The sequence below is a fragment of the Microchirus variegatus genome (assembly GCF_963457635.1).
Source record: "Microchirus variegatus genome assembly, chromosome: 1".
Lineage (NCBI taxonomy): Eukaryota > Metazoa > Chordata > Actinopteri > Pleuronectiformes > Soleidae > Microchirus > Microchirus variegatus.
In genome coordinates, this window is record NC_139802.1 from 5,014,369 (window position 1) to 5,030,575 (window position 16,207).

At 42.1% G+C, this 16,207-nt stretch overlaps 1 protein-coding gene across 1 annotated transcript; it reads right to left on the bottom strand.

Moving 5' to 3' along the window:
• Positions 1-2,973: 2,973 nt before the first annotated feature.
• On the bottom strand, positions 2,974-15,026 carry esrp1 (epithelial splicing regulatory protein 1; the record flags this gene model as incomplete). Its single annotated transcript, XM_083889157.1, has 16 exons — positions 2,974-3,190; positions 4,387-4,476; positions 5,722-5,863; positions 7,364-7,541; positions 8,915-9,167; positions 9,444-9,668; positions 10,920-11,239; positions 11,759-11,801; positions 11,884-12,016; positions 12,148-12,258; positions 12,346-12,400; positions 12,799-12,942; positions 13,408-13,519; positions 13,915-14,031; positions 14,147-14,320; positions 14,895-15,026. The coding sequence occupies 16 exons, from the start codon at positions 15,024-15,026 to the stop codon at positions 3,056-3,058; spliced, it is 2,364 nt and encodes a 787-aa protein (XP_083745283.1). The 3' UTR covers positions 2,974-3,055.
• Positions 15,027-16,207: the final 1,181 nt, after the last annotated feature.

Consider the following 16,207-nt stretch of genomic DNA (forward strand, 5'->3'; position numbering starts at 1 on the left):
CGGTTCATCTCCTGCTGTGTGCAATGTGTTGAATGGGCTGGACCATAATAAAAGCCACATTATCCGTTTGACAACACTGGAGCATCATCTTTGGTCCTGACATGGGAATGTGACTGTGACTGTGCCTCGCCCTGCCTGCCTGCCTGCCTGCGTGCCTCCCTGCCTCTGTGTTAAGGGTGTATGTAGGCCTCACCCACCCTTAGAGGGAATGTTGTTATAAAGAATATAACTGATTTATCTGCCTCTACAAACCTGTTACAGTGCAGTGAGTCAGCCTGTAATTGCGCCTCTGTTCTTTCCTTCAGTGAACCAGTTAACGCCAGATTAATTCGCCTGTGAAGGAATGTGCCGCAAATCTTTTTATTTCCGAACACTTTCATTTTCACAGAAATACATAAGTCTCCGTTGCAAGACAAGTGTAACGAGGGATTGTATAGAAATAACTGGGTTCAGGCGGAAGATGAGGTTGGATTTTGGAAAAAACATAAGTTGTCCTCTGCTTGACGTCTAATTACAGCATTACAAAAAAATATTATAATTTGTTTTTGGCAGCAACAACGTGGTGTGCACGTGATGCTCTTTAGCATTTTGTGCAGCCCTGTCCATCATCCTAGGTTTGTTTAATTTGGATGTTGTGTTCCAACTTCTAATTAAAAATCTATTAAATTAACATTTACAAACAGTGATTCAGTGATATAATATATATACATAATTTTACTGCTAATTGTATATTCATTTTTAATAATAACATACAGTATACTATTCTGCTGTATCACATAATTAAACAAAAGATAGTTCTCATTTTGAGAAAAACACTTATTTATAAGTAAAAAATAATAGCTTTTAAAATTCTTCTTTTTAAACTGGCATAATGTTCTAACCAGCAACGTATCCACCTTGCTTGAAGAAACTTTTAATAAATTAAATAAGAAGAAATACACAATCCTATGAATGCATTTTAGTTAGTTTTCTTTCTTTTTTTCAAATCGACACTGGGGGTAAAACAGGATTATCAATTCAAACATTTAAAATAAATAAATGCAACAACAACAGTAGTTGCCGTGCAGTGTTTAAAGGGAAGAACAATAAAGTATTTGGGGCTTTACAGTGTGGCTACTAATAGTGTTGTTCTGCAGGTTAGACAGTGTGCTTTTTGTAGGAGGGAAAATGTGTGTGTGTGTGTGTGTGTTTAAAAGGGTTCAGATTGGGTGGGGTGCACAAGATTGTATTACACAATGCCAAATCTGCCCTGAGGGGGTCTGACATGGTTTTGTCTCTCTTCCTTCTCTCTTCCCCCTTCGTTCACACTCTCAATGCTTCACTTTTCAACCCTGTGGAGAAAAAAAAAAAGGGCAGTGGTCTCTCACATAATGTGTTTAGTGTGTCTGGGTGACAATAGTTTGTATGCCGCACTGCATGTGTGTGTGTGTGTGTGTACATGAATGTGGGAAACAAGAGGAAGTGACCGAGGACAGAGAGGGAAAGATCACCTGCTCTCACCTGCAGCCATGTCCTTTCATCACCAGCTCTGACAGCACACAAAGTACTGCGGTGAACAATGAGCGCACACAGGGCAAACAGTCAAATCAAACTGGAGGCCGGCAGACTTCATTTAATGTTTATTGTTTGTTTTTCTCAGCTGTAGGACACCCTGAGCAGGAGTTTGAAGTCTTTACTGTAGGTGTGTGTGTGTAAAGCAACATGGAGTCAGTACAGCAACTGCTTTTTTTTTTTTGGGGCACAAATCAATTCACAAGATACACATACATCAGAGATGTCCTTCACTTCCTTCCATCTATTTTCCAGAGGATTTGGTAAAACAAAAAAAAAGGAACTGGCATTGGGATTTCTGCATAAGAATCTGTTTATTCAATCGCAGCAGCATAGATGGTCAAAGGAAAGTGTGATGGACTGATGACGTATATCTTTTTTTTGTGATCCCATCTGAGTAAAATGTGTCATAAAAATCTGCCAGAAATCATTCGTGGCTCATTGATATTCACTAAGTAAGGCAGGGTTTCTCACTCCTGGTCCTGGGGAGCCACTGGTCCTGCATGTTTAAGGTGTTTCCCTGCTCAAACACACCTGATTCAAATGGTCAGCTCGTCTGTTGAAGCCTGATAATGAGACATTTATTTGAATCAGGTGTACTGGAGCAGGGAAACATCTAAAACATGCAGGACCGGTGGCTCAACCAGGAGCCAGGAGTGAGGAAACCCTGAAGTAAGGTAAGAGCTTGTCACAGACATATTGGTAAGGATTAAGAATGTCCTCTTGTTTACGATGGGACTCCAGACACAAAAGGCAAGACAACATTGGCTTTTTACACGACACGGAAACCGACTCGTACGAGGCGAGTCAGGGATGTGTGAAAAAAGTCACCTTTTTTTTTCAGAAGCGAAGCCTGACGCAGGGATCCGACAGTTTTGACGAACTCACAGTGTAACATGGCGCCGTTTTAAAGATACTGCTATTATATACATCAATAGTCATATTGATTAGCAGTGCATTGATATTTGGCAAAATGTAAACATCTTACTTTTACTGCTAACTTCTTCATGCACTAAAGCTTTCAATACAATCACTATGTACTGCAACAAATGTATATAAACATAAAATGTATTGCATAAACAGACTGAATATTACAAACACATCAACACAGTCATGCATAATACTCATTCCTGTCTTTAACACACTCGCACGTTCATTCACTCTTCACAGAAAAGCTTACAAAAAGGATTTAGCTCAGTTGCTACTAGGTCATTCTTCTCTAGTTTGGCTAGCACATATATCATAGTGATTACAACATTTTCATAACATGTATTTAAAAAAAAAAAAAAAAAAATCTCTATAAAGCTTTTAAAATACACAGTGTGCAATATAAGACAAATTCCTGTTTTGGCAAACGCCACAATGATTTTTTGTTATAAAATACATTACTTTCTGTTCTTAAAGATATAAATAACACATCTAAAAGACTAAATATATATATATAAAAAAAAAACTAACAATACAGCTCAAGTCACTGTCACATGACCTTTGTGTGGGTGTGACCCTACAGCAGGGTCAGGTCCAGGTACTGTCCTGCCGGTTTGGTCATAAGAGCAGGCAGGGACATGAGAGGAGCATCGATTCCACCGGACTGACCCATCAGACTGCTGCTCAGGAGAGACGCGGACTCCATGGGACTCTGGAGGGAGAGGGAGAGTTTGGGGGAGCGAGGAGGGAGGAAGTAAAGGAGAGACGAGGAAAACGGTCATTCCCAGAATTGGAGGCAACACGTGCGTATAAAACATGTACACCGGCACCAAATGTTACCCATCACCTTTTTCACCACTTCAGGGCAAAACCCTGTGGTTACCGACCTAATGTACAATTACGCTACAGCACCACCGACTGACCCTTCACCAAACCACGTCGTGCTAACGTTATGTTGCAACACTTGTCAAGCTTCCCCATTGATCGATGCACAAAAGTACATTTTCAAACCAGCACAAGGTGTTCCACTAACCCGTGGTTATTGTTGGTTTTAATTTAAAGGTGCCATATGTAAGAATGTGGCCAAAAACGGTTACTGCATTCAAATTCAAAACACTGAGGTCTTTTAGGTTCCGTTTTCCGATGTAACTAAAGCTGAGACTCTACTGACTGCAATGGTTGGTAGACGGCGGTAGGTGGCGCCACATGCCAAAACACGATTTCAAAACTAAAACATGATTTGCAGTCTGCAAAAGATTTTTTTTAATGCACATATTTTGTCTGTACTGTTGTTGTTGGTGAGTTCAGTTTGTTATATGAACATTATTCCTGAGTCTCTGTGACATATTAGGAGGACTTTATGGCCAGTTGCTTTAGATTTATTACATAATGCACCTTTAAACAACAACAAAATCAGACACCACAGACACGAGACAGTTAAGCCGTTATTCACACCGTTTTAGCACAGTGAGAAATCCAATGTCTATGCCGTGTCTATTTGTCGACTGGACAATCACTGAACAGCGTTTAGTGAAAAGTCAGTTGACCGATTTAGTTGCTGCACTTAATAAAAAGACATCTTAAGTGTAGAGGAAGCGCAGTCTTGCAGTGTTTGACATGAAAGTGTCCCGTCACACATGATTCCACACAAACCTGAGATATTAAAACAAAGAAGATTCCTCTAACCACTCCACTCAGTCAAACATGTGCTGGTCGTTGGAGCTGTGCTTTGCATGTGGTTAGTGGAAAATGTCCTTGCTTAGGAAGAGTCACTGTTGTGTTGAGTCGTGTGACCGGTCGAGACCCCCACGCCACACAGGTACAATCACCGTCTAAACTAAATCCCCCTCAGCGAACCCCTTAGCCAATCCTTACCTGCCACCTGCCTCAGACACCTTAAATACACACCCATTCTTTGGGCTGCGTAAGCAATGTCCTGGCCGGGTCGTGAGCATGCAGAGGCCCATGCGGGTGAACAAGAGCATCCTCGGGAGCGTACTGTGGTGTGAAGTGTGGGGAGGAATGACAAAAGACAGGTGGCTCAGACACAAGCAACTGCACAAGCTAAACCTAAAGACCACGTGGACCTGTGCAAGTCCTCATGGAGGTGAAAGAAGCGAGAAAAATATACGTTTTCAGTCTGTCTTTTAAACTGCAGTGTGTAACCTTTGTTAACCCCTGTTGTCGAAGTCATTATTCTGTACTGTATCTGTAAGTACTGTGTCGAAGCCTCCGGAATCACGATTTGGCCGGTGCCGTGTGCTCAGATTGAAAAATACCAGGTGTCTATCACACTGGTGTCCACTCATATGTGCCATACTTTGTTTATTTTCCTCTAAATGGGAAAATAAATTACAAAATTGACATCAAGAAGACCTGAAACTAGCGATTAAGATTATATTCAGTATATTTTTACTTCCATATTGGTGTTCTCTGGAAAACTGGTAGACTAATGTAGTAATGTAAATGTTCATATTTACATTACTTCATCTGAAACTGTCAAGCAATACTATCAGGTCTGACCGAGGGGCGGTGGGAAGGGGCATAAAGCATTTATCCAGTCAAACGACTGAATGACCTGGTTTTTCTGAGCAGGAAAATTCACTTCTGAAACTTGGGCCACCTCTTTGTGTTTTCAGTCTTAGTCCAACCGGTTTGCAACTGTCTCCATTTAAGAAGCTTTCAACACTAGCAGAATGTTGCTGATGCCTTTATCCATCTTATAAAACAAATCACTTCCAGTGTGCAGCACTTGAACGTCACTGGGTGGAACTAAACGCGGCTATATTGAGAAATGAGTCACGTGGAGCCGATGGGCTTAATCAACAACGCGTGAACGATTTGTTTATATTTAAAAGCCACGCTACCACACTTTTAATATTCGTAATCAATCATTTGACAACCTCTATAAATCCACCTACTTATCATATCCCTGGGATTCTTCACTCCCTTCCAAGTTTAAATAAGGCTCGAGCTCCTCCAAGTCAAGTCTTAGCAAGTAGCAGTGCAATGAGTGACAGAGCAGGGAGAGTAGACGGGATAAACTCGTTTGATAGCCTCTGGGCAAACACAGTGGATGCCTGACAATGCACACCCACAATAGACGGAGATTTGAATACAACACTTGGATCTTACAGAGAGGAATGTGAACACTGAAGGCAAAGCACCTTTTAGCGTAGGATTAGTAACTAGTTATGATGATGAAAGTGAACGCAAAGTTGTTTGTCGAGAGCCGTTTCTTACCTGGTATCCCTGCACTGCATTAATGAGGTCTTTGACTCCATTGCTGCTGTAGGTCAAACCCGGCATACGCATCAACCCCCCTGGAGAGGAGAGGGAGGAGGGGGAGGGGAAGAAACCTAATGTGGTAGGTGAGCCAGGTGGACTGGAGAAAAGAAAAGACAGTAAACACAGACTATTACTAAAATGACTTTAAAAAAAACACAAAAAAACACTGAACAAGCATGGAAGAATCATGTTCCACGGTCCTGACACAAGAATCATAAGACTGGGATTAACTTAAAGTGACGTCTATAGATCAGCTGTTTTCTCAAGAAGTGCCAACAATAGAGAAACGGGTCGCCGATGTTTATGTTTAAGTCCTCTGAAAGCACAGTGTTCAGTTCTAAACTGCACTTTTCCAAGTCTTTCTCCTTGGGAACAAACTCGCGTTTATATGAAATCTATTTCCCATACAGAGTTCTTTTAAATAGTGCTGTTATTACGCACAGAAAATCTGGGGCTAAAACATGCTGCAGAATAACTTGGGCTTCTCACGTTTCTCCTGGTTGTCACTACAACACCTTTACAAACAAAAGGCTCAGATAATCAAACGTCTGACAATATTGGGTCAGTTTCTTATTGGCCGACTCACCAGCGACTAAAAGCTGTCTGACGGGATGAGTTTGGCTCAGCTGGCTTGTATTTATTTTGGTAATGGAGTGGACTCCTCTCGTGTGAGAGTGCATGATGATTGCGTGCAGCAAATGTGCAAACACTTCTACAAACAATCTTATGTAACGCTATTTTAGGGACAGGACAAGCCCAAGCTCTCACACGACATCATCATGTGGAATCAGGATTTAACCGAATCATAGTAGTGACTTTTAGTGACTAAAGTCTAAAAGAACTACATAACTAGAGGTAGAATCAAGTTAATAGAAGAATAGGACTATTAAACATGAACATCTGCATTTAAAAGGTCCAGTGTGTAACTTGTAGGATGGTTTATTGGCAGAAATTGATTCTGTATAAATGCACAGTCATTTTACAATAAAAAAATAGCTTTGTTTACGTAGCCGTGGAAAGGACCGCGCTGTGCGAAGGCTGCCATGTTTCTACACGACAAGAACGAACTAACGCATATTGAAATGGAAGCTTTCAATGAGATACATGGTGAGTAGAGAAATCCTCCATTTGTTACCATCTACACTCTCACCACTAGATGTCACTAATTCTTACACGTTGGACCTTTATAGGTGCATTATGTAATAAATCTAATGCAACTGGCCATAAAATCCTCCTAATATGTCACTCAGGAGACTCAGGAATAATGTTCATGTAACAAACTGAACTCACCAACAACAACAGTACAGACAAAATATTTGCATTAAAAAAAATATTTTGCAGACTGCAAATCATGTTTATGTTTTGAAATCATGTTTTGGCATGTGGCGCCACCTACCGCCGTCTACCAATCATTGCAGTCAGTAGAGTCTCAGCTGCCGAGCAACCACGGGTTGCCAGTTACGTCAAAAAACGAAACCTAAAAGACCTCGGTATTTTGAATTTGAATGTAGTAACCGTTTTTGGCCACATTCTTACATATGGCACCTTTAACGTCAGCGCGCATTAGTCTTCTCTGCGTTTAAACGCCGCGATTTACCTCGGGTAGTAGGCCGTGTAGTTCATGTACAGCTGAGCTGTGCCCGGGTAGTAGGCGTGTCCGGTCGGCAGGGGGCGCGGGGTCAGTAACACCTGACCGATGGGAGGGTAGAGGGCAGCGGCCTCTGTGGGGAAGACTTGCGGTGCAGGAGTGAAGGAGTACGACGGAGGAGATAAACCTGGGAAGGAGAGAGCAGAGGGAGAGAGAGGCAGGGTTTTTGAAAAATCAATAAATGGAAAAATAAATTGTACCAAACAGTAAGAGGAATACACAGTCAGAGTCCTGGTGGTGATAACTGCTCAGTGTTTGCTTCAGAACAAGGTGCTCATGCAGACTTTCAAACAATGACCATAGTTATCATTACACAGCACACATGGACACTGTGAAATGTGGCTCACTGAGTGTTTGCTGGTCATTGGTGTCTTTATTTGTCACCAAAGGTGTAGCTCAATTTTTTTTTAATCTAACTTCTAAATGTGTTAAAAAAAAGTTTCCAAATTTAAGTCTCCTTGGCGTAGTTCTGCTTCCCTTTAAGCAAACCCGTCTGTGTTATCAATATTTGCAGAAAGAGACAACATTGCTCAGAGAACACAGAGATGTTTGTATCTACGTACTGAATAACCAGTTTATAATATATGCTCTGTACCTACAGTATTTAGGCCGATCATTAGATATCAGCCTTGCTACTATTGTTTCTGCTCCTCGGCTTGTTTTTTCACTCGCCGTCTAACATGTTCAGCACAAGAATCATTAACATTCTCTCTAATCTTAACATAGCCTCCCTGTGAGTCACACCCGTTCAGCTTCGAGCCCCTGTACTTTTCACACATGTGAAAACCAGTTTTTCCATTTCAAACAGTCAAAAAAACATTAAACCACTTCTTCTTTTTTTTTTAAATGTACCTTGTTTTCAAAACTAGGAGTGCACGCATTTATAGAAACTGGCTACAGACATGAAAAACAAGGCACATCTACACACTAGCGTGCAGCTCTGCCCACCTTTTCCCACAGCTCCTGATTGGACAAGCAGAGAGAGATGCACACCTGAGGTGTGTCAGTTATCTGAGGCTAAATCCCACAACCACCACTACCAATCTGATAAGACTGGAGAGTCGTAAGCCACTTTGCAATATTGTTTTCTGGATGATAATGAAGCTGTATTGCTTACACTTTTCCAAGCCTTTCAGATGTGTATGAATTATTCAAGCAGTGGTTGAAAGGGAGTAAAATTAAGAATGAGTGAAAAACATGCTGCTGCAAAGACGAACGACAAGATTTAACCAGAGTGTACGAAGTGTGGAATAAACAGATAATGTGAGGTTTCTCAGTGCATGCAAATTGATCATTTAATCACACTAATCACCCTTGAGAGATTTGACTCCCTCAGAAACTCAAACCAACACACGTTTTTTTAAAATCCCTCCTTGTTAACCCAGATTTCCTCATCCTACCACAGTACTAGATTGGAGAAAACCCAGAAACCCTGCCCCCACGGCAGGAGCCCACCTACCCTGCAGTCCCGAAGCACCCCCAGCTCCCAGCAGCACTTACGTCTGGACTTACATGGCGGCGGGCTGAGCCCTGTCCCACTCCTGCCTCGGGTGTGTGTGTGTGTATGTGTGTGTGAAAGGGAGCCTCCCATCAGAACCAGGCCCATCTCCTCGGCGCTGCAGGGGAACACCTCCACGTAGCGGCTGTTTGCCCCCCGCTGGCTGGACATCATGTGCTTGTGGAGCCGCTGAGCGGCCTGAAGCGCTCGCTCTGCTGAGGTCATCTGGATGAAGCAGTCGCCCGACGGACGTCCCTGGAAAAACGGGCACGGTCAGAAATCACTCGTTTACAGACAAATGTCCCAGTATACCATCACATTTATTGACTGAAGCAGCATTAGCTGGCAGCTAGTGGTTAATATACCATCATCTGTGTGTATTAGTTCAATTTAATACTATTTCAGTCTAACAAGTTGAGATGTCATTTCAAAGCCTGGTAGTCAGAAGAAGTCATCCGTCATGCAAACGCACCGATCGTATCAGAAAAGCATGGGAATCTATGGGTGTGTCAGTGCAGTTTTTGCATGTACCTGCTGGTTGAGGACCATGTGCACACCATGCGGTCTGATATCGTGTGTAAACTCGCCCAGGAAGGTGAGGATGTCCTCTATACTCGCTGTGTAAGGCAGGCCTCGCAGCCTCAGACAGTCCCGCAAACCACAAGGAGGAGGAAGGAGAGACACTGAAGGTAGCACTGACACCAAGGGGGCTGGGGCCACGGGGATCAGAGGGGCCGATGAGTACCGGTTTAACACCTACGACACACAAATTACACATTACATTACACACTCTGTCAACAGCAAAAACATTCAATAAGCAATATGTATTCAAAAAAAACAACATGTTATTATATTTATATAGCAGCACACAACAAACTGGAGTATCGACCGATACTGATATTAGTCCAATACAGTCATTTTTAGAACATTTATGACGTATGAGTCATTTCAAAGACATAACAATTATTGTTAATAAACAGCCCAAACCTGACTCAGCTAAAATGCTTTTGCTTATTTGTATTCACATTTTTACAGATATGCAGGATTGTATCGGATTTTTATATGTCTATCTTTTATTTTCATCTTATCTTATCATTTTGTCTATTTCATACAGCAGTTTTATGCCCCAGTTTTGGGTTTGAGAAAATCCGTCTCATGCATGAATTGCCCAGGCTACAGAAACATTTAATTCAATAATCCAATAATTTTGGGTAACTTGTGTTCCCGTTGATGTTATTATTCTGCCTCCGTTTGGTCTTTGTGAACAGAACGGAACGCAACATTACGCGCTGACTGGGGGAGCGTTTGTATGTATACACCACCAGCACAGGGGCAGGTGCCAAGTTTTGTCAAACTTTTTCCAGTCATACACTGCTTGTATATCTTTTTGTAAACACCTAAGCATAATGACATAAACGCTTATCAGTGGTAAACATTTGAACAATATTCCACCTTTTTAAAACCGACAGTCGGCGAACAACAAAGACATGTGCACACTGTGTTTAAAGGTGTCAGACAGGAGCTGGCTTGTTGCCAGCAGGACGCCAGCGTGTTTGCATTTGTAGAGAGAGGGAGACCAATAAAAGCTCTCTGAGTCCTCACATACTGGAGAGCAGGAGGAGAGGCCTCTGCATAGATATGCACGTAGGTGTATACTTATCCACATAGATAAGAAAATGCGTTCACGTGTTCACATGGGGTGGAGCAGAGAGAGAGAGAGAGAGTAGCACTCCATCTCGTTATTCAGGTTCACACCCTTAGGCTCTACCTTAAAATAATTCCTTTAACTAAGTAGTGAAAAGGATCACACCCACATGGTGTCACGCTCAGCTGTTTCCACACAAACAAACAAACAAAATTCCCAAAAAAAGTCAGCTTTTTTTTCCACCCCTTAGAAAAAGATCCAAAATCCAAAAATTACAAGACAAATGTATTTTAAAAAAAAACCTTTTTACGCATCAAAACAAACAGACAATTCTGAGGTAAACACTGAACACCCTGACATACCTGTTGGACCTCTGCTGCTGTGCTCTTAAACAGTTCGATGTATCTTTTCCCCAGGATTTCCTTGTGTTTCCTCAGAGCACACTGGGCGTGTTCCTCGCAAGCAAACAAGACAAAGGCGTCGCCTGTGGGACGTCCATCCGGGTAGTGAACAAATAAGATGCCGTCCTTCCCTCCGCTGACCGGACACGTCTCTTTGGGACCGTCTCCCGGGGAGAAGAAGGCGAGCACCTGCTCGTGCGTGGCGGTGAAAGGGAGACCCCTCATCCTGACGATGATCTGGTCCTCGCGGGACAGAAACATCGCTACCTCGTTGGACGTACCTGCCACGACACACAAGGATACAGGGCACGCCTGCTTAATCACAAGTAAACAACCTGAAATGATCACCCTGTAGATTTTAACACGGTGATGTTTGCCCTCTCTGCAAGAGCCACACGGCATCCCATTAGCCTGACAATTATATTTGAATAAATGCACATCGACCTCAGTACATTTACCAAATGTCAAGATGATTTAAACATGAGAGCCTTCTGCAGCGCAGAGGTCAAATGGATCAGTCGTAACAGGTGCATTATTGCCATCACACTGATGTATGGTCATAGGATAAAGAACTGAGCTTCATAAATATGAATGTACTCGTGAAAATACATTAATATATACTCCTACATGCAGCAGAAAAATATGGTGCCAAGATGTTCACCTCTAAACTTGATGAGCATATCACTTCTGTTTGGAATTACTCACCCAACTACACACAAAACATGATAAATGTGTTAACAGTTAACAGTAACTGCTGGTAAAGAGGGCTATGTGCAGTGTGCATTGTTTTGTTGTCTCACCTCCAGCTATTTTCAGGAAGTCTTCTCCTGTTGCTTTGTAAACCTGCCGTTAGAAGGAAGGGAGTGAGCGAACGAGAGGTCTACTCATTGACAGGTTAACTTCATGTGTAATAACCACAGGTTACCTCTATGTATCTGTTGCCCATATGGTGCTTGTGTCTCTGCAGCGCTAGGTCTCTGTGTTCTTCGTTGACAAAACGAACAAGAGCCTCTCCGTTCCTCCTCCCCTGAGCATTCAGACACAGTGCAGCCCCTCCTCTGTACACAACACAACATATAGAGTAAGAAGTTAAGTCTTTAAGGCTTCTGTCAACAGCAGTGCGTTATTATGATGATGATGATGTCTGATGAACGTCGATAAAACACATTGATATACAGCGACCACGTACTTGGCAATGTTGAGACCTCTGAAGAAGCGAGCGATATCCTGATCAGACGACTGCCAAGGCAACCCTCGGGCTCTGATCACTGTGTTGTCGCACACTTTCTCCATCTTACTGCTGTACATGCAAGCACACGCAAAGACATTAGCAGAGGAGTTCAACAAAAGAAGAAACTTTTTTTTTTCTTGGACGATCCTTACTCACCAAGTTCCAGTCTCAAATTTTTCACTGACTCGCTCCAAGTTAGGAAATGTGTGAGCTACAATAGGAAAGAACAGGGTTTAGTTTCCACTATAAATTAAGCATCACAAATCCAACTGGAATTGGATTAATGAACTGAGAGATTCATTTGGATTAATTATCTTTCTAAAATTTAAACACATCTGAATTCTCAAGAGATAAAATGCTTGTTTTGTGCAACCAACGTCCCATGATTTGTTGAATATATTCCATTTTTGATCACATCAGACAATTATTTTATCATCTTTCAACTGTAAGATTGAGGGTTCCATTCCGGGCTCTCCTAGTCTACTTTCGGATGTGTCAAAGATGGCAGCGTGTGAATGCGTACGATAGGAGTGCAACAGAAAATGTGCCAATGTAGACGTCAACCTTCCTAGTGTGTCACGTGTGTGTAAAATCATGTACTGCACTCACAGATTGGCTCAGAAAGCAGTGCAAGGACAATGTTGGCCATCATCTGGACCTGCTGTACTGCTGCTGTTGCAGGCAATACGGCTGATGGGTCCAGAGCCGATGAGGGATCCCACATGGGAGGCACATCGACAGGTATGTTAACAGCTGGGAGGGAGTCAGTCAGTCAAGGATCACAAACAAGGAAGAGCCACAAAATTAAAACAGGACACACTTATAGAAAGGTGTCTGACTGGTACAACAAAAAGGTTCCCCAGGTGTACGAGAGAAACCTTGGCAGAAAGCGACACACAGAGCGAGATGTTAGTTTTCCTGTTCCAGTGGGTGTGTGGGGTTTTCACTGTTGGCTAAACACACACTGTTTCAATGAACACTTACTAAGGTGCCGCCATTGTTTTCCTATTTGCATTACAAAACCTCCAGTCCTGCAGCCAACACCCGTGGCTCTTAAACTTTTCATGTGTCTGCTATAAGTTTGTGATTATGATATGTGCACAACAGATCAGGTACAACACACAGACCAATAACTTTAAAAAAAAACCTGCCCCAAATACCATGAATTACGTATTAACTGCAGCAGAATAAAACACACAAAGTCGTTTTAAAGGATACACTCTGCCATGATGTGTACATTCAGTGCCTTGAGGTCAAATGAAGGGAAGTGCGTCTTGAACTCTTTCCGAAGGTCAAAGAAAGAGTAGAAACAGTCCGGCACCAGGATGTTCTGGAGAGGGAAGAAATTAAAGTAGAGGATGTGAACGTGTGCCTATCAACAGCTGCCATTTTTTATTGCCATTATACTGCTGTTTGCTCAGGCCAGCCGGGTCACCCGTGCAACACTTAACACACCGTTTTAAGACATGCGGGAGAATTTCATCAACATCACACCGCGAGCCGATGTTTTTGCCACAAAGTGAGCAAGTGCGGTATGTGCATGGGCGTGTGTCATTAGACAGGTTTGCAAGACCGGCTCTCAACTTTCACCGTAAGATTAAACTCGATCAGACACACACACACACTGCTGACTCGACACATCCCTTTGTAGCCGCGTCAGTGCCCCAAGGCTCTGAATGAACACCCACCCTGGCTGCTGGGCGTTCATCCACCCAGCTCACTCACCTTGCTCGCAGCCTCGGGGTGAATCACTTGGCGGATGTGGAGCTGCCCGTCTGTACACAAATAAACTGACGTGCCTGCGCCCGCGCTGTTCACCTCGTTTGTCAGTTGTAAATGAAACTGCAAAGGCAGACGGGGAAAATGTTAATATTCTGGAGCTTGCAGCAGTGCAGTTTGTAGTTACAATATAGTGGAAAAAAACTCCTTTTATAAGAATCTTATTCCAGGCAGTTACCAGGTTTAGAGCTTCCTCAAAGCTGGTGGATGTAAAGACACAGTCTGCCCCAGATCTGTTCTCTTCAACACTCTCCTCCACCACATCCTCCTCCTCCTCCTCCTCCACCACCTCTCTCTCTTCAGTCAAGTCTGAGCAGTCGGGCTTTATGAGGAGCTCATTCACCTTGCCCAACTGGTTCGCAGGAAGAAAGAAAAACATGTCTTACTTGAAACAGCAGCCTATAAAAACATATATTACAGCTTTGTACTATAGGGCTGCAACAAATGATTATATTATATAGTCATTATTGATGTATGTGTGGTTTGTGAGCCATAAAATGTCAGTGTGTTTGCTAAACTTGGAAAATATCCACATTTAAACAGTGGAAAAAAACAACAGACAACTTGTTTTTATCGATTTAATCGATTATTATCATGTTATAATGGATTTACAATTGAACACTTGACATGTGATAGGGTTAAAAGTACCTAAGAATGTACACATCATCTGTCTTCACGTTGACACAGGATAACGTATGTGTGTATTTAAGCAGATGTGTCCAAAGAAGAAGCTTTATTCAGTTTATGAGGAATAACATTGTTCTTTTGGTTGCTGTTTACCTCGCCCCTTTGTTTACCTCCACCTTACATCTTCAACTTAAGGCGTGCAGACGGTAAACTATCTGAAGTGTTGAGGAGATATTTTTCTATTTCTTTATATATATATATATATATATATATATATATATATATATATTGTTTTTTACCTTTTTGTTCTTGACGTCCACCAGCTGCCAAACCAACTGCACCAGCTCCTTCTCGTCAGAGCCCAGCAGCTCTGCGCTCGCTCCAGATGTGGCGGTGAAAAGCACCGCCAGGTAGTCGACCTGCGCCGTCATCTCACCAGGAACAGCGTCAAAAAAAACACACACACACACACACGCACACACACCCTCAAAACACGTATCTAATACTACTAGGAAAAGAAGCGACGGAGACTACAGTTACGCGGGAGGTGAGAGGTAAGAACACCACCTGAGCGTTAAGGTGAGCTCCGTCGTGAGTCCAGGGTTTCGTGATTACGTGAAAACCTCCCGCAGTCACCATCTCAAAGTAATGGCTGCACGTTCCCCGTTTTTGTAGCGCACCTACCTGTGTGACCACGTGACTCTGTACCTGTCTCCTCCCCCCTCCTTCCTTCCTCCCTCCAGGTGCTTTACAGATCATAGGACGTGGCAGAGGCAGAGGCAGAGCATGGGACACGGGGACTTACATGCACTCTTCTGGGTGTCATTACATGTCATGTACAAGGGGATAAAAGTTAACTTTTATGAGCTTTAAAAATAAATAAATACATACATGAATAAAATAATGTCAATGTCTGTTTATTTCGCTGTGCAAAAGTGAGCAGGAGGTTTGATATTCGCTGGATATTCGTTTTCGAAAGACATTTTCTCAATCAACAAATAGACATTTTCCCCATTCTGATTGCTGTAGTAGTTGCCAATGGTGGACAGTTACTTACTACAGGTGACGTTTTGTTGACATGTCCTATTATTGTGTAACAGTATGAAATACATTTTTATAAATATTATTCTTCTAAAATACTCTGTAATAAAAAAAAATGACCTGTTGATCATGCCTTTGGTGTGTTTTTCAGAATTATTCCCACCCTGTTTCACCTGTAGTAAGTAGCCACAAAGCCATTGGCAACTACTACAGCAATCAGATTGAGGAAATATATTTTTGTTGATTTTAAAAAAATATTTAATTTCATAATGTTTCACTACAATGGCACATATCAACAACACTTCACCTGTAGTAAGTAGCGGTCTACCATTGGCAACTACTACAGCAATCAGAATGTCTATTTGTTGATTGAGAAAATGTGTTTCGAAAATGAATATCCAGCAAATATCAAACCTGCTAACTTATGCACGCTATTTTATTATTGTCTGAGTATGGCTTATTATATATGTATGACTATGTTTAAGGGCTACATTACAAATAGTATAATATAACAATTGGTTATGAACTTCCTTAAAATTATGCAATGATTTGATTTTTAAAAAGAAGAAAT